General features: G+C 32.1%; 2 protein-coding genes and 1 long non-coding RNA gene across 4 annotated transcripts in view; 1 reads left to right on the top strand and 2 right to left on the bottom strand.

The window, feature by feature from the left end:
* LOC135841751 (uncharacterized) overlaps positions 1-24,110 on the top strand; it is a 210,960-nt gene that overhangs the window by 149,255 nt on the left and 37,595 nt on the right. The window lies entirely within an intron of this gene.
* Positions 1,527-10,696, bottom strand: LOC135841724 (uncharacterized). The gene is made up of 5 exons (XM_065358856.1): positions 3,689-10,696; positions 3,492-3,605; positions 3,262-3,403; positions 2,966-3,133; positions 1,527-2,836 (listed from the first exon to the last, which is right to left on the bottom strand). Exon 1 carries the CDS (start codon positions 10,604-10,606, stop codon positions 4,367-4,369), a length of 6,240 nt encoding a protein of 2,079 aa, XP_065214928.1. The 5' UTR covers positions 10,607-10,696; the 3' UTR covers positions 1,527-2,836; positions 2,966-3,133; positions 3,262-3,403; positions 3,492-3,605; positions 3,689-4,366.
* LOC135841725 (uncharacterized) lies at positions 10,740-23,237 on the bottom strand. Its single transcript, XR_010557989.1, has 4 exons — positions 22,966-23,237; positions 22,778-22,893; positions 12,728-12,770; positions 10,740-12,652 (listed from the first exon to the last, which is right to left on the bottom strand). It is a non-coding gene; the product is annotated as an uncharacterized LOC135841725 (long non-coding RNA).

The raw sequence follows: 24,110 nt of genomic DNA, 5'->3' as shown, positions 1-24,110 counted from the left end.
TTTTGAAAATTTCAACATTTAGCCAAGCCTACAGCCCCTCCAAATTGACCTAGAGGGTCCAAATTTTTACAGTACAATGGGAGGATGTACCCGAAGTGCCTTTTGCATGTTTCAACCGTCCAACCCCATTTTTACAGAAAGGTCATTTTTTTGGAGGGACATAATATGACCCCAAATGGATGAAAAGAGTCCAAATTCATACCATTGGTCAGTACCCCTATTGTGATCAACATATCCAAATTTCAGCTTCCTAGGTCATCCCCACTCCATTTTAGTTGGAAAAAACCACATTTTACCCCTATTTTTGACCCCCTCACCCCTAAAATTGAGCTAGGGGATCCAAATTCTCAGCATACAATAAGAAGGTGCCCCTTGAATGCTTTTTGCAGGATTCAACCTTCCAACCTCATTTGACCCCTCTCCAGGGTCAAAAAAGTGGATTTTTGCGTGTTTTTTGACATTTAGCCAGACCTACAGCCCCTCCAAATTGACCTAGAGGATCCAAATTTTCACAGTACATTGGGAGGGTGTACCCGAAGTGCCTTTCGCAGGTTTAAACCTTCCAACCCCATTTGACTCCTCTCCAGGGACAAAAAAGTGGATTTTTTTCATCGATTTTACGTGTTTTTTGAAAATTTTGACCTTTAGCCAAGCCTACAGCCCCTCCAAATTGACCTAGGTGGCTCAAATTTTCACAGTACAGTTGGAGGATGTACCCGAAGTGCCTTTTGCCAGTTTCAACCTTCCACCCCCATTTGACCTGTTTCAGGGTCAAGACAGGTTTTTTACCACATTTTTTGAAGGAGGAAGAAGAGAGTTGGGTGAAGCCCGAGGGGGGTGCAGCCGCGAATATAGGAAGGAAACAGCGGAAGAAGAGAGTTGGGTGAAGCACAAAAAAGTGGATTTTTTTCATTGATTTTACGTGTTTTTTTGAAAATTTCAACATTTAGCCAAGCCTACAGCCCCTCCAAATTGACCTAGAGGGTCCAAATTTTCACAGTACAATGGGAGGATGTACCCGAAGTGCCTTTTGCATGTTTAAACCTTCCAACCCCATTTTTACAGAAAGGTCATTTTTTTGGAGGGGCATAATATGACCCCAAAAAGATGAAAAGAGTCCAAAATTATACCATTGGTCAGTACTCCCATTGTGATCAACATATCGAAATTTCCGTTTCCTAGGTCATCCCCACTCTGATTATGGTGGGAAAACCCACATTTGACCCCTATTTTTGACCCCCTCACCCCTAAAATTGACCTTAGGAGTCCAAATTTTCAGCATACAATGAGAGGGTGCCCCTTGAGTGCTTTTTGTAGGTTTCAACCTTCCAACCCCATTTGACCTCTCTCCAGGTTCAAAAAAGTGGATTTTGGCGTGTTTTCAGCCAAATTTTTGTCAAAAATGATGGCTATAGCGGTAGGCCCAACTTTGCATAAAAAGGGCAGGGGTCAAAAATTTTGACAGTTCTCAAGGTTTTGACCTATGAACATTTATGGTATCTTGTGAACAGATTTTTATTGGGTACTGTTATTTACATTGATATCTTTGATAATACATATTTTCATCCAGCAAACAATTTACAGAACATTTTGAAGCAACTTCAAAATTTGTTAAAACAAGGATGAACTATAAGTATTGTATTTTAATACCACAAATAAGAATAGTAGGAATAATTATTGCAATAGTATTCTTCACCCTAAAGTGGCTCAGACAAGATTACAAACATTTATTCATTAGATAATGAAATGTTGAAATTTTATCACAAACAGTAAGTATTATGATTATTTTAATGTCATTTTTTGCATCAAAATTATTAATAAAATTATTGTTGATAAAATTATTGATTATTGTTCTGTTTCAATACTACATACAAATACATACAAAATAGTTCTTCTAAAAGTACTTTTCAAACTAAAATGATTCACAGGACTATGCAAACTACATCAGGCAACAAATATTCATTCATTATGGTAACATGATGCAATTATATTGCAAATGAGAATAAGCTAGGCTACTACCAATACTTAGTTTTGGATACAAGGAGTTGTCCTAAGCTAGAAATTAATCTCTCACCCCTCCCAGGTGAACCATAGTTCATTTTTCTCCATCTGATGAGAGTAAATACACAATGTTTATTTATAGCATGATAATATTTGAACTATACAGATCAGTTTGATATTTTTAATAAAGTAACTTATGATTAGTTAATTTCAGTGTAATCATCTGATATCAGTAATGGATATTGAATGAATATCCTGAAACCTATGCTAACCTACTAGTGAATAAGATAAACATCCAACATCCAACACTCAATCATGGATACAAAGAGTTAACATAATCTATAAGTTGACATTAGCCTTGAATCAATTCATCACCTCTCCTAGGTGAGTGATCAGTTGAATTTTTATCAACTGATATGTCCTACCCACAAATCACAAAGATCTTCACTTAACATAGTTATAGTTTAATTCTAATGACCCAGTACTTATTTTCTATACTGAATACTCCAAATCTGAATACACAATTCAATTTTCACTAAATCAGAATACATGGGTTGATTTATACTGTACTAATTTTAAGGTAAACCAATTTCTTACGCCCAATACTCAAAATTTAAATGTCAGGTTGGCTAAATCCAAGTAAATACATAACTTAATTTCTACTGATTCTGAGATACATAAAAAGCAAGTCATTTTTTTCATGGTTATACACTACAGTAGGTATATTCTTTCATCCAAGTGTCATCTAAAGGAAAGTATTCAGAGATGTTATCCTATAAATCTGCATCATTGATAACTGTTCACAGGAGAAGGCTTAACTGGTCATTCCAATCTTCTACAAACAAAATGAAATAATATGAATGATTTGCATTAACATGAAAAGTACATACATGAATGGTTGCTGCAATAGTGATGGCTATTATGTTTTATGTAATAACTAAATAAATGCATTCCGAAGACTTACATGACATAAGAATTGTATGGGAAGAGATAAGCAACTGATACAGGTGTTTTCTAGAATAATTTGTGTCTATAGTTTTTCTTCTTGAAAGGTTTTCTCTAGTAAATGTTGAATGAATGATTTTATAGAACATTTTTTCCAGCAGAAGGTTCATCTAGCCATTTCAATCTCCTACAAACAAAATTAAGTAATGTATGTCAACATGAACAGTAGGTACATACATGAATGATTGCCACAATAGTGATGGCTACATATTATATTCAATGTAATAACTAAATAAATGTATTCTGAAGACTTACTTGGCATAAGAATTGTATGGGCAGAGATAAGCAAGTGATACTGGTGTTATTTTTTGTTTGATAATTTATGTCTATGATTGTTCTCCTTGAAAGGTTTTCTCCAGCAAGTGTTGAATGAATAACTTAACTGTAGAATATTTTCCTGTGAAAAATTAAATTGGTATTTAGATATAATTTTATGAATAGCACACACTCATACAAACATCCTATTGAAGAATGATTTTACATACTTGTAGTTTCAACTGACCCATTTCTTTGTTATCTTCATTATAGGCCAAACAATTATTGTTGAAAATTGAAATTACGGGGTGTCAAAATGAATTACAATATATTATCAGTATCACCTATGAACAAAGGAAAAAAAAACATTGAAAATTCAACCATCAAGAAACTTTACCTATCCAATTCAATATTGATACACACTTACCTGAATTAAAATGGCCTTTTTTTGGATTAGTCAGTTGTTCCATATTTTTGTTTAAAGTCCACTTGGAATCAGACAAATGGATGATGAATGAATCATAAACTGAAATTATACCACCACATCTGTAGTTTTCAATGTTTGTTTCCACATAAAAATTTCAAATATTGTGTGAAGTGATTATATCAACAAAAATCATGTTCGAATGTTATTTATTTTGTCAAAGAAATTTTTAATTCATGTCATCACAAGATTGGTGATTGAAACAAGGGGCAGGGGACAAAATTAAAGAAGAACATCGTTGGAACAATATTTCACAGAAGGAAAAGAGAAGGAAAAAAGAAAAAGAAACAAAGGGGGGAGAGGAATGATTCCAAATGGAATGTGAAACAGTGTGATTGGAATGATCAAATTTCATCCAAATTAGAGATGAAATAGAACAGAATCACATTACTCTATATTAGACTAATAATGATGGTTCATACACAATCACAATGCAATATGATTGAAATAATGCACAACATTTCAGTTCATATTCCATTAGGCCAAACATGAGTACACTAATAAGAAATTTATTTAAAAATGTTATCCATAATTTACTATTTTGATTTAAATTTTTTTTCAATTTGCAGTAATTCTCTCTTCATTTATTTGAAGTTTAAATATCAAATTAAATACATACTGCTAATGGCTAACTCTTTCATACATCAACATATAAGTATTTTGACATGATGTTGATAATTTACATTGTTTCAGTTCACAGTCATTAGCAATTATCCATTGATTATTGTGTAAAATATGACAGTAGTAGTGACCTTTGTTATCTAATTCATTTCCACTTCCAATATGATATATAATAGAGGTAAGTTTATATTTGTATTTGTTGATTGTCAGCAATTCTTTTGAAATTTCATGCAAATTACATTTCATATCAATATTACGATTAGAATCATTTACCATGTACACAAATATTACATCTCCACAGTGGTTTATGGATTGATTTTCTTCACAATTTCCACAAGAATTACATTTCTGACATTTTATTGATTCATCTTTAAACCATTTTGTTTTTGCAAATTTTTGTTTAATCAATTCACTTACTGAGGAAATTAATTCAGGTGAATTTTTATTTTTTCTTTTACTTGAAGATGGCTGATTATTATTGTTCAGGAGAAAGAAATATGGTATTAGTGCATTGCTGTAAGTAGACTTCTTCAGTTTGAATTTACATGAAGTATTGGTACATCTTATGTCTTGATCTATTGTAACCATACAAGTGGTTTGCAAGTAGTGATATACCTGTAATATATGTGTAAAATACTGGTAACAATCTTGTTGTATACTACGATTTGTGTACTCAAATACATTACCAGTTTTACTATCTACTTCTTGCCTAATGGAGTATGAACTTAAAATTTGTTTTTTATTTTGTTCATATTGCATAGTGATTGTGTACAAAGCATCATTTTCAGTCTGATTTAAAGTAGTGGGATTCTGTTTTATTTCTTCTCTGACATAATCATTATGTATTAAACATTGCACAATTGAATTACTATAACATGAAGTAGCATCATTGTTTTCAAATTTATTCAGTATACCAGTAAAAAGATCACCAGAGTTATCAATTTTTCTTGTTGTATGAATAGATGAGGGTTTATTTTTTCCAGCCTTGAGTGAATCATTTTGATCATCATTAATAATAACTAATTCATCATTGATTTCAATTACTTTTGTAGGTTGATTCACACCTGACTTTGTTCTACTTCTCGTTTTTGTGATTTCAAATTCATTATTCTGTTTTTCAGAAACTTGCATAGGATGCTCACCACAAATACTTTCTTCAACAACAGAAGTGTTGTTTAAATTGTTTGTTGTTTCAACATCATTTTGATTGGATGTGCTTTCAATAAAGGACTGCATTTCTGATTCATTAACAATTATTGTATTTATTGGTTTATGATGACCAAAATAATTTTCATAATAATAACTAAAACAATTATCAAAGTTTTTAACAAAACATAAATCAATTTTTGTGTTGAAGTTGGTGGATGATTTTCCTTTAATATTTTCATGAAATCCAAATTTATTCAAATCTTGGAAAATTTCACTGTTTGAATGTTCATTGAAATTTGTATTGAAATCACCAACAATCATTATTTTATCATTGCTTTTATTACATAAGGTTTGCAACATTTGCCTAAATTCCTGTCTAATACAAGAGTAACTTGTTTTTGGTGAAATGTATAATCCACAAAGGATAAACTCATTATTTATGTTTACAGCTGCTATGTTGCATGAAATGTTTTTAGAACACTGATTAAATTCGTAAATGATGTGATAATCTGAAATAAAATCTGATTTTGCACAAATTATTAAGCCATATGGTTTTCTAATCAATGAAATGTTATCTTTCCTATACAATACTTTGAAATTTGAAATACTGAATTCATCTGTTGCAAGATACCAAGTTTCGGCAATAATAAGTATTTTGGCAGTAATGAAATTGGAATCAGCACAAAGGTCTAAATAATGTTTATTCAATGATTGAATATTCCAGTAAACAACAGTAGAATAGGTCATGTAGTCTTGAATGAATTTCAAATTGAGTTGTACAGATCGTTTTTCAAATAATTCTTTCATTGCAATAGTTACTTTATTAGTTTTAGCAGGAGGTTTTGGTGCTATAAATTTACCTTGAATAAATAATCCATCAAGGGAAGTTACACGACTGCAAGCAACATATAAGCCATTTCGAGTTAATTTGTCCATATCAATCACAATTTGGTTATATGTTGAACCTTGACTTTTATGCACAGTAATTGCTTCAGCTGGAGTTAGTGGAAATTGTCGTCTAGTCATATCAAACTTCTTTTGAACCAGTAAAGGTCTCACAATTTTTTGAATCGGAGTCCAATTTAGAGGTATATTTTTCTTCTGCATATATTCTCTAGCTTCACTTCGTGCATGTTTGCCTACATTTTCATTATCAAATAACATCCATACTCCTGGAAGTTCTGAATCAACTTTTTTTAAAGTACCAATTACACCATTTGTTAGTCCATCTTCTGTATTCACATTATTTGTAACCATATAATGAAAATCAACTGCCAATGATATACTATATGGCAAACCATAGGCGCTTGATAATTTCATATCTTTTGCAGTAGCCATCAATTTTTCAGCAGTATCTTTAGAAATGATTGATTGATTATTTTTATTGATTCTGTCAATTGCAATAATCTCTTCTTTATCTGCATTTTCCAAACATTTATTGTTGAATGCATCCACAGCATTATTTGTTTTGAATAAATGTAGACAGTTGTTTGGTTTTTGAAGTGTTTTTTTATTTATCTGTCTACTCTGAAACATTTGTATATCATCTTTATTGAGACAACCTCTAGCTAAACGATTCAATGCTTCAGCATATGTAAAATCATCTTTTTGCCTCATAATTTCTGTCAATTCAAACACTTTGAATTTTTCCCATAATTTATTACCAGCTAATACCGCATAAGGATTATTTTTTGGACATTCAAAAATATAACCATCTGCTACAGGAGATAATTGATTGAAATCTCCAAATAGTATGACACTTATACCTCCAAAATCTTCATTTGATTTGAATATCTGTTTTAGTCTGGAATCAATTTGATGGAATATTTTTGTGCCTACCATTGAAATTTCATCTATAATTATCAATTTCAAATCACGTAATTTTGAGTAAACTTTGTTACAAGTATTATCAGACATTGCTGACAAATCATTGGCATTTTGATTTAAGGGTACTATAAAAGCTGAGTGCAATGTTATTCCAGTTATGTTGAAAGCAGCTTTTCCAGTAGGAGCTGTTAATAAAATTTGTAAATTGTCCAACACTGTTGCATTCAAGTTATGATAATAATGTAACATGGATTGTTGGATAGCTTGAATTAATCTGCTTTTGCCAACTCCTGCTCCACCCAAAACAATTTCATAAATTGGATTATTTTTATTAGAAGCAATTTTAAAATGATTCAAACAATGTAACATGTATTTTCGTTGCTTATCATTCAAACTTCTCATCAAATTATAATATTCATCATCATTCAATCTATGAGGAATTGGAAATAATGCAATACTATTTTTATTTTGTTCATATGAAGTATGGTCGTTTTTACCATTATTTTTACTAGTTATCTCCAAAGCTATATCAGCTTCTAATTCATCATCATACAACATTTCATATTCAGGAGCTACAACATCTGTATCATTGTCATTTTGTAAATCATCTTCATCATTTTGACATTGCTTCTCTGCTTCATCAATTAGGGTGAGAATGTTTTTTTTATTTTTGAATTGATAAATATATTTTTTTCTGTTGTTGTTTATGACATCGATATATTTATTATACAATTCTTCGCAATTTACATCCAATAATTCTTTTTTCTCATTTCTCCAGGGATAAAACAGCATCAGTTGCTCTCTATAAAAATTTGGAGGATCAACTTCTTGATTGAAATTAACATATCGTATGATAGAACGTTTGGTTTTCTTTTTATGGTTAAGTTGAAAACTTTCACTCATTGCTTCCTCTTCTTCAGAATTTTGATCATTTTCATTGTCAGAGTTATTATTAATAGGCTGAACATCGTCAACGTTTTCATCATCAGTGTTTTCAACATCTGAACATGCTTGCTTCTTGTTCATTAATTTCTGCTTTTTGTTTACAGTAGTATACTCTGCTGTGAAATCTGCCAAACATACATTTTCAAGAGCACTTGATCTATCACTGTAGTATGACAGTTTTTCTGTACAATAAATATCAGTGGAACCATTAGGCAATTTTTCCAATTGTTTTCTCGATTTAACAACCCTTACTCTTCTGTCAGGATGACTAGTGTTTATAAAAGTACAACTTTTGGAAGATTCGGAAATGTGCATACTGAGACAATAATAAACAGCTTCTTGGGCACTCATTTCACTTGCATTGATAAATTTATTTGCTACTGCCTTCAATTTTTCCTTTAATGAAACATTGCCTCGTTTTTCAATATCTTTCATCACATCATACATGAGTTTAGAAATTCCTTTCGTACTCTTATTGATATAATTGCAAACATATTGCACACAAGCATATGTATCTGTTATAAACTGTACATCTATGTTTGCTTGATGCAACTCAAGTATATCCTTGTTGTACCCATTTATTTTCATCTGGCGAGGAAGCCTCTTTAAAAACACAGTTGTTGTGTGTAAAGATGATCTAATAATCATGATGTACTCATTGATATCCATTATTTCATTTTTACTGAAAAATTCTTCAATTGTATCATCTGGTGGCTGTCTAAAAACACTGTTTAAGTAATGCCTGATTTTATTGTATTTTTTTATGTAATTTTTTTTCAATTCTTTATCAAAATCCTTTGGTAATGGCTCTAAAATTCTAGTTTCAGGCATTGGCATGTATGGTATATTAAATCTGCATAATCGCATACCATTCAACATTCTTTCACATGTGCGAGTATGTTTATGTATTTGATAAGAAAGCAAGGTTTTATCAATATCCTGATCATCGCATGTTAGATATTTATCAATAAATTTGATGCAATTTTGAATGCTTATTTCATCATTACAATCATAAATTGGAGCATCATTTAACCAAAGTAAAGTATGGACATGAGGTGAACCTCTATGCTGGAATTCAGTTCTAATGTAGTAATCTCTTACATTATGTTCATCAAAAATACCATTTTTATTTTTCAATAATCTAAACATTTCCCTTACTCTGTGTTCAAAATACCGTGCACATGTCACAGGGTCTGTGTTAATCAAACGAACACGTTCAATATAATTTAGTTGTTCTGCCTCATCTTCAGTAATTGTTTCATTGTCGACTACTTTTTTCAATATTACCAATAATGGTAACCATCTGGTTTCTGCAGCAGATAAAGTTAAGAACAAAAGAGCTGGTCCTAGTTGTCTGATCATAGCGAATAATTCCTTTTTTTTTTCTTCAAAAAATGCTGGGTTTCCTCTATCATTTTTGAAAACTCTGAAACCTTCATCATGAAGTATCAATTCTCTAATAAAATTTTCATCCAATAAGTTTTCTTTACTATACTGTTTTTGATTTTTAAATTTTCTCATTTGAAATCCTATGCAACCAGATATTCTCAAAATTCTTATTTTCAAAGCACAGTACAATAATTTCATCACATTTGCACAACGCCTATCTGACCTCATAATTTCACTTTTCACAATTTCATGGTACTTCAAGTGTTTGACTGGTTGACGTATATTACCTCCATAAATTTTTATGAATGTCATTTCCTCTGCATTTGGATCAAGTATTAATGATATGGGTGTTTTATCCTCACCAGGTGCGAAAATTAATGCTTGGTTATCTTGTAGTAATGTTTCCTGTTCAGTAATATGAATTGGTCCTCCTCCATTATCATTATCATCATCATCATCATCATCAGAGCAGTTTTCATTGGGATGAGCATTCACTGTTTCATCATCCTGTAGTACATTACTTGGATTTTCAGCTTGTAAGCTATTGTTATTCACATTTATATCTGTTTGTAGAATGTTTGATGCATTTTCTTCTGAGACTGCAACATCCATCAAATTATTGTCAATTCCATTTTCTTGTTCAGAATTTGCAATTTGAACTAAATTCGAGTTGATATTTAAATCCTTATCTAAATTCACCTCAACATTGCACAATTTGTATACCTCACAATTTTGTAAACATTTCAATGCATCAAATATATGAACAGGTGAAACAGTTTCAAACATAACATTTGATTTATGGGATTTCCTCTTCTTTAATACAATTGGAATGACTCTAGTTTCTTCAAATGATCTTGGTAAGACTGATACATTATCCGGGACATCCACAGGTACATTCACAACACTTCCCATCACTTTATATTGATTCATTCCAACTTTGAAAATTTTAATAAATGGTAATCTAGTAGCCAGAAATCGTTCTTCTAAAGGTGTTAAATTTAATACAGCTTCAGGAATTGTAAAGAATCTCAACCCTTCATGATATAATGAATATCTTGGAATTTCACCAGTTTTCACTGCCCGAAAACATGTTTGACATAATTTTACTCTATCACAATCAGTATTCCAAGTCATCTTAATAAAATCTGTAGGAAATTTTGATACGTATACATCATTTAAATCTAATGATTTTATACTTTGTTTGAAAAATAAACGATCACAAGATGAACAGATTTGATCCGGGCCAAATTTTATTCTATGTTCATATTGTTCAAACATTTTAAATTTTTTTGCATATAATTTCTTAGATCTACTTCTTTGTGTTTGTTCTCTTTGCTTGCTTTTAAATTTCATTTCCCCTAACTGTTGTCTCACTTTCATTCTATATAATTTTAATTTCTTACAATAATTACTTCTGAAAACTGGATCAGAAATAATTTTCCTTTTAATGTACTGACTTTGTCTTCTATTATGAGCACTTCGTAAGCCAGGACGTGTGAGACGATTCTGTTGACAACGTTTTTGCATTTCATTATGGATCTTTCGTTTTTGTAAATTCAGCAAACGAACTTTTTGATTGTATCTGAGTATTTCAATATGTTTCAGTCTAAACACTGGGTTTTTTAGTCTCTCTTTTTGATTCAATTTTGATTTTTCAATATGCTTGCTCCTCAGATCTGGGTTTTTCAACCTCTCTTTTTGATATAACTTCAATTTTTCAAGATGTTTGAGCCTCAGATCTGGATTTTTCAACCTCTCTTTTCGATTAAACTTTGATTTTTCAATATGCTTGCACCTCAGATCTGGGGTTTTCAACCTCTCTTTTTGATATAACTTCAATTTTTCAAGATGTTTGAGCCTCAGATCTGGGTTTTTCAACCTCTCTTCTCGATTAAACTTCGATTTTTCAATATGCTTGCACCTCAGATCTGGGGTTTTCAACCTCTCTTTTTGATATAACTTCAATTTTTCAAGATGTTTGAGCCTCAGATCTGGGTTTTTCAACCTCTCTTCTCGATTAAACTTTGATTTTTCAATATGCTTGCACCTCAGATCTGGGTTTTTCAACCTTTCTTTTTGATTTAACTTATTTTTTTCAATATGCTTCTGTCTAAGATCTGGATTTTTCAATCTCTTTTGTTGATTAATTTTCAATTTCTCAAGATGACTTGTTCTCAAGCTATCATCCTTCATGCATTCTTTCTGATGATATTTCTTATACAATTCAAATTTTTCATGAGTAGTAGAATCATTCTGAAATCTCAATTTCCTTGCTTTTAATATACTTTCAATACGTTTTCTATATTTTTGTGCATCTTTTTTCAAATCTATATATTTTTTTCTACAGCGTTCTTTCTCTTTTTGTTTTGTATCATGAATTTTCAAAGATGAAAACATGTTGGAAGTTGATTCTATTTGTGCAATTGATGTTAATACCGGATTAATGTCTAGTTTTGGTAAAGTAATAGAAGATCTAGAACTAATGGATGTAGACACATTTTGCTGTGGCACATGACTCAATGTGTTTTGTTCAGTACTTATGTTATAATGTGGAATAATAATACTAAAACTTTTCATACTTTCAATCAACTTTATTAACTCATTGGATTGTGAAATATTTACATTTGTAATAGATTGAGAAAGATATTCAATCTCATTATTCTCATTTTTTTGGTTTACAACCTTGTGTTTTTTTATATCATGCACAGTGGTTGAATCCACATTAACATAATTACTTGAATTTGTTTCAAGATTGCATCTAGTTAGCAATTTTTCATTTGTATTTATTTCAAGATTGCATCTATTTGGCACATCTTGTTTTGAACATTTTTCAAGATTGCATCTAGTTGGCAAATCTTTGTTCATTTTTTTATGATTGCATCTATTTGGCAAATCATTATTGGAGCATTTCTTCACATTGTGGGATGCTCTCTTCTGTTCACGCATCCTTCGGGTCCTTGAAACCATCTTGAAGACCTGCAACAAAAAAAATTAAAAAAAATGAATTACAAGAGAAATGCAAAAAAATAATAAAACAACACAAATACTCACGAAAAATGACCCAAAAAAGTGATTCAAAAAACGACAAGGAAATCTGTGAACAAAAAAAAGAAAAATTGCTATTGTATTACCTTAGAAATTTGCTATAAAAAAAATTGTAATGAAGAAACATTATTGAAAAATTCACATCAAAACAAAAAAAATGTTTTACTTGCTTTAGGTATCTATCTACATCAAGCTCCAGCACAAGAAAACAAATTAATTTTATTCCTACATGAGATTTTTACACCAAGAGAATGTAATCAAACTTTATTCTGTTGTTAATAAATGTTGCTCTCAATCATCTCAGTCCTCAAGACACTAATATGAAAATGGAGAAAAAATTCTACAGAATAGTCAATTATTACATGCCACATTTGATATCAAGATTTTTCTAAAAAAGCTCAGAAATTATGTTTGAGAAAATATTTTATTTTCTCATGAAATTTGAACCTACTTTGATCATATTAGAACCAGGGAAAAAATGTATAGAACCACATTTCTGAAAATTTACAAAATATTATAAACCAAGCTTGGGTTGAACATTTCACACAATTCCTCACAATTCCTCAAAAAACCTGTTTGAGAAAATGTTTGATTTTTCCCAGATGATTTCATGTTGGTTCATCTTCCTTTAAAATTATATTTCACAAGAATGTTAAAAAATGCTTTCTAAACAGTTCTCAAGTTTTTTTAAATTTTCAAAAATTTTCCTAAAGTTCAAAAGTGAATTGAAAAATCATAAATTTTGTTACTACAGTTTTAGAACATCTGATGCGCCAAGTGAAAAAGTACCTATGTGCCTACAATAGGACGCAAAATTAAATTTTTCAAGAGAGCCAAAAATGGAAAATTCCTCAAAATTTTCAATTTTTTTGCGAAAATTGATGGCATAATTCTTTTGCCAGGTCTGGACCAAAACTGATACAGATTCAGTGACAGACTGCAGCTGTATAATACAAAACATCTGCGACCAGAAAAGGCTCACTTATAACTGTCAAAAGTCCTGCTTTTTGTTAAAACTATTAATTAGATTGTCGGCTTAACATTTTGCTAACAATTGACAAGAAGTTTTGTTATTTTAACCATAAAATTGTAAAAAAAATTTGAACTCAGAATTTTAAAAAAATGCTCAAAGACTCATTCATAACTATATCTGATTTTCTCTCAAAAATTCAACTTGAATTTGTTAACAAATCGTGGCGAAATTTCAAACTACATAATTTCATAATCACAGAGTACATTTTTACAAAATTGAGAAAAATAAAACACAATTTTTGGTCGCAAAATTCTTTAAACATGTATACAAAATATACTTGTTGTGCAATTTTTCGCAATCTCATTTCCTTCTATTAATAACCAATAACTAATGTAAATAGTGCACATAAGCAAATTAACTATAGAGCATTTACAAAATTGCTGCATACCCTAGCGCCTGTGTGAAGGGAGGACAACTTCACCGATGCTACTATAGATGCATACGTTTTTTCATGTGAAAAAAAATCAATTTTTCCGATTGTTCATGAGTTTGGATGACCTTTGGTGTGGACTCAAATTAAAGACAATGAAATTCTCTGTCGACTGATATTAAATTTATACCATTTCGCGTAAAAATAACGATTTTATGAATAGGTACTTCTACTTTACTGATTTTTGAATACTACATACTTACTTACGTACGTACGTCATCTTTAAACTAAAAATACTCGAAATTTTCAATGAGCACATAACTATGTGTTTTGAATGATTAAAATGTTCAGAATTTCATTCTCATTATAATGAGTTTTTCCCAAAAGCTCTACCTTTTACTGTTCAAAAGTTCTTGAAGCTTTACATAAGTTGCAAAAACCAGCTGCGGGCAGTAATTATTGAACTTTGAACTGAAGCGTCGGCGAAGTTGTCCTCCCTTCGTACAGGCAGAGGGTAAACTATCCCGCACAGCGCTGATATGACAATGCTCCTAAGTATATGGTGGATTTTTTCCCCTCTCAAAACGTTGTCGTCACACAGTGGACTGGATGGCTAAAAAAGGCGCGCATGCCACATTATAACATAACTATGGCTGAAATCAAAATAGTTATTGGTGATGATGGGATATTTTTCGACGTAGAATTCGATTTTTTGGTTATTTTTGTTCTTGCTTCCCAAGGGGGGCTGGTGTGTCCCTCAAAATTTGAAAAAATTGAACAAAATTGATATGGGTGTCATAATCTTGGTATTTTTCGACATAGAATTCAATTTTTTGTTTATTTTTTTTCTTGCTCCCCCAGGGGGGCTGGTGCGTCCCTCAAAATTTGAAAAAATCGAACAAAATTGATAATGAGTGTGAGAACTGAAATGGCGTGTAAACGAAACATCTCAACAGAAGAGAAGGAAATGTGTATTTTATACGATTAAATTACACAATTGTAGGTATCTTCTCCGTGTGATATCGACTTCAAAATGACAGGAAATGATACGTTTAATCGAATGGTGAGTTTTTCAGCAAAAAAATTGGGTTAGTGTATCTCAGGGTGTCCACTCATTTCTGGAAATAATTTTCCATGACTTTTCCAGGTTTTCCAGACCAATTTTTCCATTTTTCCAGACCATTTTTTTTCAATTTTCTATGCTTAACATATACTTCAATTAAACAAGAAGTTTCTCAGGGGGGGGGGGTTGATTTTTTTTCATAGGTTTCTCTTCGAACTGGATACTTTTTCGGATATAAAAAAACAACTAAACTTTAATTCAGGGTGTCTAACAAAATTTTAGAATGAGAACGTTGGACTTGAGTAGGACTTTTAAAAGGACTTTCAGCAGGTCATTTTTTGAGCACTTATGGAATTTTTTGAGGGGGGGGGGGTCAAAATTTACATCCAAGTACTTAGCTAAATTTTTGTAAAAATGTAAGATTTTATTCGAATTTTTCAATTTTAACAAGGAAAAAAACAAAACTCAAAGTTATTGGCGATGAATTTTTAAAAATTAACAATCAATTTTTCAAAATTGATGAATATCGCATCATGTTTGCTTGAATTCAAATTCAAGTCGAATTCTTCAATTTCGATTGTATTACTATTTAATTCAAAATTTTGAAATTTGAATACTTAGTCATTCTTTGATGAAAAATTTAAAAGGGAAAAAGAAAAGCAAATGCGCCTGAGCAAAGCGAGGTCAAAAGCTCTCAAAAATTAGTATTCCAGAAGGCATAAAAACGATAGAATTCGAATGATATAGTTTTTTAAATCCCAAATGAAAAGAGAAAAGCAAACGAGCCCGAGTGAAGCGAGGGCAAAAGCTCTCGAAAATCAGTATTTTGAGAGGCATAAAAACGACGGTTTTTTGGGTGATGAGTTATTAGTTTGTTTCAAAATTTTAAAATTTGAATGATTGTTTTATTTGGAAAATTTGAAATTGAAAAAAGAATAGTAAGTAAACGGATCCGAGTGAAGCGAGGGCAATTTCATTATTTTTGTTTCAAAATTTTGAAATTCGAATGATGATTATTTTTTTTTTTGAAAATTCAATCTTGAAAAAGAAAAGCAAACAAGCTTGAGTGAAGCGAGGCAAAAGCTCTCAAAAATTCAATAATATTTTGAGAAGTAAAAACAAAAGGTTTCTTTATGCAGGGAGGAGTTTATTTTTCTGATTTAAACTTTAAACATTTCTTGAATTTAAACAATAAGCTTTGTACGAGGGAAAAGAAGATCAAATAGCCTGAGCGAGGCGAGGGCAAAAGCTCTCATTAATGTGTAATTCAAAATCTAAAAAAGTCGACAAATGAGCCCTTATCTACAAAGTAATGTTTGAAATTCCGTTAAAAGGGGAAAAAATAGAAAATTTGAAAAAAAGTGTTATTGAAAAAAAAGTAAGTAAGACTTTTGGATAAAATTATTGAAAAATAGGACTTTGGTGGAACTAATAGGACCAGTAGGACCTGTGAGACACCTTGTAATTATAACCTTTTTAAATTAAAAATGAATAAATAAAAAATGCATCAAGTTTGGCCAATTGATAGGTACAATATTCATATGACTAATGAAAATAATCCTTTCAATTCCTTCTTGGATTTTTAGTGGGCCAAGCGAAGCGAGGTAGAGAACTTTTGAATATTTTCATTTGTAGAGATGCCTAAAAACATTTTTTTTTCGAATGTGAAGAGTTTAAAAAAGAAAAGAAAACAAGCCCAAGCGAAGCGAGGGCAAAAGCTTTTGAAAATTTGTACCTACTTTGAGAAGTAAAAAATAAAGTTTTCCTTTCATCACGGGTCCTTATCTAAAATTTGCAATTGATCGCTTTTTCAAAATTCCAGGGATTTTGCGTGAAAATTACGAAATTCCCTGACTTTTCCAGGTTTTCCAGTCTTGTGGACACCCTGTATCTGGTTCGCGAAAAAAATTACCCAGGAGGTGAAAGGGGTTTAGTCTGGAACATGGCAATTGGAATAATCGCCCCCCCCAACCGACGCGACGATCCTCTGAGATGACCTTTTTGCTTAAACGGGAAATCCTAAGAAACATTTCAAAGCAAACGTGCATGCCCAAAAAAAAGTTGACCCTATCAACAAAATGACGGCCATTTTGATTGACAGGTCAGCCGAAATCGCAAATTTTTTTTCCATCATATAGGACTCGCTAGAAATTTTTGAACTGGACCAAGCTACATCGAAAGACCATGAAAAAATTCACCACCAATCAAAATTTCAAGTGTTTAAACACTTTAAACGCATTTTTCGATTTTTGGTGAATTTTTGAAAATCAAATTAAAGCCAAAACAGAAAAAAAATCAAAATTTTACCAGATTGAACTGGAAAGCTGAAATTTTGGATATTGACTATTGTCAACCTGCCAAATCGACGTTTTGAGCAGTTCTGGAGCCTTCAACAGGTTTTTGAAATTTGAAATTACCGGTTTCATATGTTTTCAAGAGTGCTGGAAACAAATATCGACTCTCATTCTTTCCATTCAATCCACGCTAATGTCCCTTCTTTTCCCCAAATTTCTTGAAAAATGAAAAAATTGAGTAAAATGAATATTGACCAGCCCCTACTCCATTTCCTGAAAATTGAAAAAATTGCAGGACATTTCTCCAGGTTTTCTTGGGAAGCTGAATACGAAAACCGATCAATTTGTTTTTATTAGAATTGAAAATTTGAAGAAAAAAAACATTAAGCATACATTTTTACTCATCATTACGAAATTTTTGTGATAAGATTTGCCAAACCGAAAGTGGGCTGCCATGCAATTGCGCCAAATATACCCTGAATTGCACCGAGTAAAAAAATAAGCATACCAGCAATTGCGCCACATAAAGAAATGTGTTCATGGGGAATTGCGCCAATCAAAAGAACGAATCTTCCCGACCCTTTGCTCACAGTATGGACTGTCAGAATCGTAATTTTGGTGTAGTTGAAAAATTCGTTCTTAAAATTAGGTGTAGACGTAAGTACATATTAGGGGCATGAGGTACTGGTACTTATTGCCACTATATTTTCCACTTTTTATAAACATAAATTTTTGCAGTCTAAAGACATCGTTTTTTTTTACTTTTCGAAACAAGCTATGTTCTCGCTTCGTTCAGACCTGTTTGCTTTTCATTTTCAAAATTGAAACTTTCAAAAACTCAACATTTAAATTCTAATAAGTTTTCAACAATTACATTGTTTTTCACTTCTTTAAATACGAATTTTTGAACACTTTTGACCTCGTTTCACTCAGACCAATTCCAATTCCTACCTCTTTCCCAAACTAAAAAATTTCATATTCAAAACTTCCATAAGTTCAAAAATTAAAATTGCAATTTTTTAATAAGCTTTAATGTGAGTGAGTATTATATATCAATTGGTAAAATTATCGTTTCATCTCCTACTTCATTTTAGAAATGCATCATTTTATTCGACGAAATTGGCATTTTTTCCTCATACCGATCGGAAAATTTTCAGTCACCCTCCCCCACCCCCTCCCAAAAAACCTCTAATTTTGTTCCTGTTTGTTGGACTTCCTTTTTGCGACATTAGGAGGTAACTAGAAGATTCTGGAGTGGATGAATAGATAACTTATGCGACTGAACGATTCATTCATATCTTGCTCGTTTCGCATTTTCTTAACTTGGCGCAATTGCCAGTATACTTTTTTGAATACCCGGAGCAATTCCAGGTACACGATTTTAGTGATTTGGCGCAATTGCAGGGCTCCCTCAAAAGTGAGGGAGAAGATATGAACCCTGGAGCACCAAAGTTTGGGTCAAAACGTAAGAAAAAATCAGCCAATTGATTTGAAACTTGGTCTGAAGGTAAAGATACAGTGAGAAATCACTCAGCATTTTTTCAATTTTTTTTGGCCCCAAGAAGGACTTTGGAAGTCCACTTTGAAAACTTAAAATAAATCAATAATTGTGAAGGTTCCTCCAAAATCTAGAAAAAAAAACGAAAAAATTATTTTTACATGTTCAGTCTACGTATTTTCTATCATTGGTAATTTTTTTAGAATTTTTTGACAGGTGGCCGCTGCTCTATGGCCATAAAATCATTAGGAAATGTGTTTTTCCACATTTTTCTGTTTTATAATTTTAAAGATAAATTGGACAGCACCATTTTGGTTTTTGAGAACCCCCAACACTCCTTCTGAGTGACCTACACAGCTAAAAGTCATATCCAGACCAACATCAACTTAAAATTCATCATCAATTTCAGCAAAATTATAAATCTAACTTTGATTTTTTTCTACTCATTTTCATTTCGTCAGATGTGATTATTTTCAAATTTGAAAAAAACCATAATTTTTAGTGAACAGTGAAAAAAGGTACATTTTTTGGTGTGGGGGGGGGGCGTAGGATGTGACCAATAACCATCATCGATGAAAAAAACAATTTGAATTTTTTGGGTACCCAAAAATGCACCAAAGCTCAAAAAATGCATTTTAGGACCTGAAATTTTGGCAGATGATGTAGTTTTGCATGCTCTTTCAATTCAGCTTCGTTCGGTTCAAAAATTATTCTGCCAGTTGGGATAACTCTCTTATCAGTAAAAGAACAGAATTTTCAAGTTTGGGGGGAAAAAACATTCGAGATCAGCATTTTCAAATAATGAACCTATAGAAATTTTAATCCTTAGCCTGATTGAGATGTTTACATTCAATCACAAACTAAAGAATTCTTAATCCTTCATTGGCAATTTTTTTGTGTACCTCCCCGAAATAGGTCCTCATTTCGATGAAAAATAGATATAATAAATACCACCAAAAACCCACCTTTTTTTGAAGGGGAGATTTTGAAAATTCTGAAGTTTTTTGTTCCTTTCATGGCACATCAAAGGGATTTCAATAAATTGATGTCAAATTTCATTTCAGAACAGTAGTTCAGAAAAATATAGAATTTTCGATGATTTGAAGTTGAACACACAGGCCTATACTTACTCACAAGTCACAATTAGTTCAATTTTTTTGAAGTGATGCAAATTGGTTACCTGCATTAACATTTTTTTCAAAAGTTGAATTTGTTAAAGCAAAATGTTAGGCAAGGTGACATCTTTTTTTTTGAATACACGTTCTCTGAATTGAACAAACCAAGCTAGATCAAGATCATTATTAGGATATCCTAGAACCCCTGTAGCCAAAATTCCTTGTACCTACTTGAGCATATTTCTGAATTTTTGGTGCGACTAAAGCCTTCAATTCAACTCCCACACATCAAGACCCAGACAGTTTTGCAGCATTCTGGAGCCTCCAGCGATTTTTTGATCTTCTCCAGGAATTTCAAATTGCTCTGGAGTAGCCAAAAATCAACTTCAAGCACTCGTAACATTGATCTGTGCCAACTGAACGTCCCCTTGACCGTTTTAGGTGGTTATCGCAAAATTCTACGAATTGAATTCAACAATGAACTTTTGACCAATTTTAAACTTCCAGAAAAAGTGAAAATATCCAATTTTCAGAGAACATAATATTATGTCACTAAAATGACCGAAATTGAATTGGGTGCCTATAATAAGCATCGTTTCAAGTTACAAGTGCTAGAGTTCATTTTTAGCACTTTCGGAACGATTTGGAATTTCTGGAGGAAATTGAAAAATCGCTGGAGGCACCAGAGTGGCCCAAAAATAAAGAAATTACCCACTTTGTTCAAGCTGCTCGAAAAAATTCATATTTCATGAAAAAGTTCAAAAATTATTCTCAAAATCAGTTTTCTCAAACTTTGAAAATTTTTAAAACTTCGCCAAAAATCTCAAAAAATGAACTTCAGATACACTGAAATTTGAATTCCAAGTGTTTCAGCTGTTTCAGGTCTTGCTCTTTCCATCTAGCTCCGTTTCATTCAAATCTGAGCCCCGGTTCAAAAGCTAACATAGTAAAGATTCCGAAAAAAAGGGTGGCCGGTACAATGTTACGAAACGTCAAATACACCAACACAACAATACGAAAGCTACATTAACTTATCCTTAAAGTGTAACGACACTTTGGGTGTTCGGGTCCATTCAGGGGTGTACGTAGATAGCCGAAGTGTACTTGGTTATTTCATGAACTTGTTATCAAATTATCACTCATTTCATGTTACTAAATTACTCATCCATCCTTGAAAAAATGAAATAAATTTGATATTACAGCCTGTGTTTAGTGTTATTGACAAATCAAAGCGATGTACTGAATATTCGAAAACTTTTGCCGTCCAATTTTCTGCTTGAAGTGACATTGACATTGCCAATTCAACTTACAAATAACTAAGTCACTGAGTTGTTATTATTACATACGTAACTCTCAATATTCCAGTGTTTTTATCGAGTAATTAATTATGTAGGTATCATCAAACTTTGATTTCAAAATAGAAGTACCTATTTAATATGTATGTCGTATGCAGTCGTATCGTATGCAAATGCAATAAATCTACAGGACGCAGGAGAAAAGTTATCAAAACCGGCAGTCTTCTCCTTTTTGTATGAAATACTAAGAGTGAAAAACAATACAACATTTAGCGTGCATTAAATCATTTTCTCATCTCCATACTCGTCAAAAAGTGCTTTTAGTTTTCTGGTACCAAATTATTCAATGTCCTTTCTGATCGAAAACCACTTTTACCGTAAAGTTGAGTATACTTGATATTCTATTTTTGAATTGAATAACTTCAACAAACGACTTTAAGATACTCAACTGGTGCTTCAGTTTTGATTACTTGTCTCCCAAGTTGTCAAATGTTGACCAAATGTTTTTATTAATTTGAAATTAGATTAGTTTGATTCAGATTCGCAATCCTAAAAATAATTAAACAAGTTCGCGAAATAACTAAGTACACTTCGGCTATCTACGTACACCCACGAATGGACCCGAACACCCAAAGTGTCGTTACACTTTAAGGATAAATACATTATTCGTAAATCATACCGTTGTTAAAATTCAATCATGCTAAAAATAACTACAATGCCGGTAACGCCACACCATTAAAAATTCACACGCAAAAATCAAAACAACCATGTTCAGAACGATGACGCGGGGAGTTCCGAATCAGAGACAAGAACAGGTGTACCAGGTGTACCTGTCTAAGTCTAAAGTGTACTTTTACTTTCTCTGCCGGTTAGGCGGTTACCATACTCCTCTACGAATCTATTGATGTTGGATTATTTGATTTTTCAAGCACATAATATTGATATCAAACACATGGGAATAATATTTTCATCGAGGACGAGATGAATTAAAGACAAGTATGAGGTACAAGGGATCGGAATATCTCAATTGAACCTGAACCGAAACCGAGTGAAACTAGTTGAAACACATTGGCAACCCAATCACACAATCAGCACGTTAATTAACACGTAAAATATCCCACGCAATAATTAATTTGACGATAAAAGTAGTTGAACTCGATACTTTGAACATACCAGGATGCTATTCGACTCTACGAATTAGAATCTCTTCGAAACACGTTCTTATTCACACACTCACACACATCAATGCATCATCAGATGCAGATAGACTACACAAACAAACATGGTGACCACGTTATTACTCCTCTTTCTATCACACAAAACGAAACACCGTATTTCGAATTAATATTACACCAAAGGAGAGTAAATAATTAAACACCAATAATTACCTGGTAAAATCCGGAAATATGTAATCCAATGTAGGTATAAATCACTGCAGCAAAGCACAATAAAGAGCGTAACGTCAATTACAAAACGATTTCAATTTCAGGCACAGCTACTACTCCTATTACAATACAAATTACAATTACCATAGGTATAAACGTGTATAAATAACAATAAGATTATTCTTTTTTACCTCAGGTATATGAAATGAATTTTATACACACAATGTAGAAGATTTACGTATGTAGTAAACGCACACCGGTCACAGGCGTAAGTAGTAAACGCACACCGGTCACAGGCACAAGATTCTCGTTTATTCGATAATACGACGAACAAATTCTCTAATTTGTTAATTAATCCGAATTCTCGCGAAACAATAAACTTCGATACGAATTAAAAATCAAACAAAATGAGTAAAATTCGAATAAAATACACCAAAATACATCAACGTTTCTCGAACAAGACGATCAAATAGCGCAGAAGGAAACACGTTACCGGCGCGGCATGCGTGGTGCGTGTTGAGGAGTGAGAAGAGTAGAGTAGTGCGCATTCAATTCAGTGGTTCCCAACGTGTGTGTGCAACGTTGAACGTAGCGACTAGTGTTGTCTTCGGAATGTCGCGTCGTGTCGCCGTCGTTATTTTAATTTTTAATTAATCCTTCTGTAGTAATTATTACTATTATTAAATTATTTAAATTTTAAACGCGGATATGTTCGAGGTTTGGATGGTTGAAACTTGAAATAGCGACAAGGATATTATTGATACCTTTACCTACATTGAATTGATGAATGAGGTAAATGAATGCAACTTTTTGATAGATTAGTATCAACTTGAAGGGTTTTCATTTTCGTTGAAAATATTCCATTCAGGGCTGCGATTATGAACTTTCGTTACAGTTAACGAATTCGTTAACTCGCATATTTTTTCTGTGACCTTTCGTTAACTTTTCGTTAAGCCATGTTAAGTTTACGTGAGAAAATATCTCTCGTTAAGTTAACGAATAGTTAACGAATTCGTTAACTGTAACGAAAGTTCATAATCGCAGGCCAGATGAATCAGGTAGGTATGTAGTTGTTATTTTCACATTCATCGAACTCGCGACCGAACAAATTGCATAAAAAAGCGAGGAATCTCGTTCTGTTTTCTTTGTTCGATCACAATCATTTGTTTCCGACTTTCCGGTGTTATGATAATTGATATGACTGATGACTGTTACGTAGGTATGATGATGATTGATTGATGAAGACGAAGAGTATGTGATATTAAAATTAATTAGTACTTACGAAGCTGATCAGAGCCGATTGATTTTAAAATTGAATAAAATTATTAATCAATAT

Source organism: Planococcus citri, chromosome 3 (genome assembly GCF_950023065.1).
Source record: "Planococcus citri chromosome 3, ihPlaCitr1.1, whole genome shotgun sequence".
Lineage (NCBI taxonomy): Eukaryota > Metazoa > Arthropoda > Insecta > Hemiptera > Pseudococcidae > Planococcus > Planococcus citri.
This window is presented reverse-complemented; position numbering and strand designations above follow the sequence as displayed.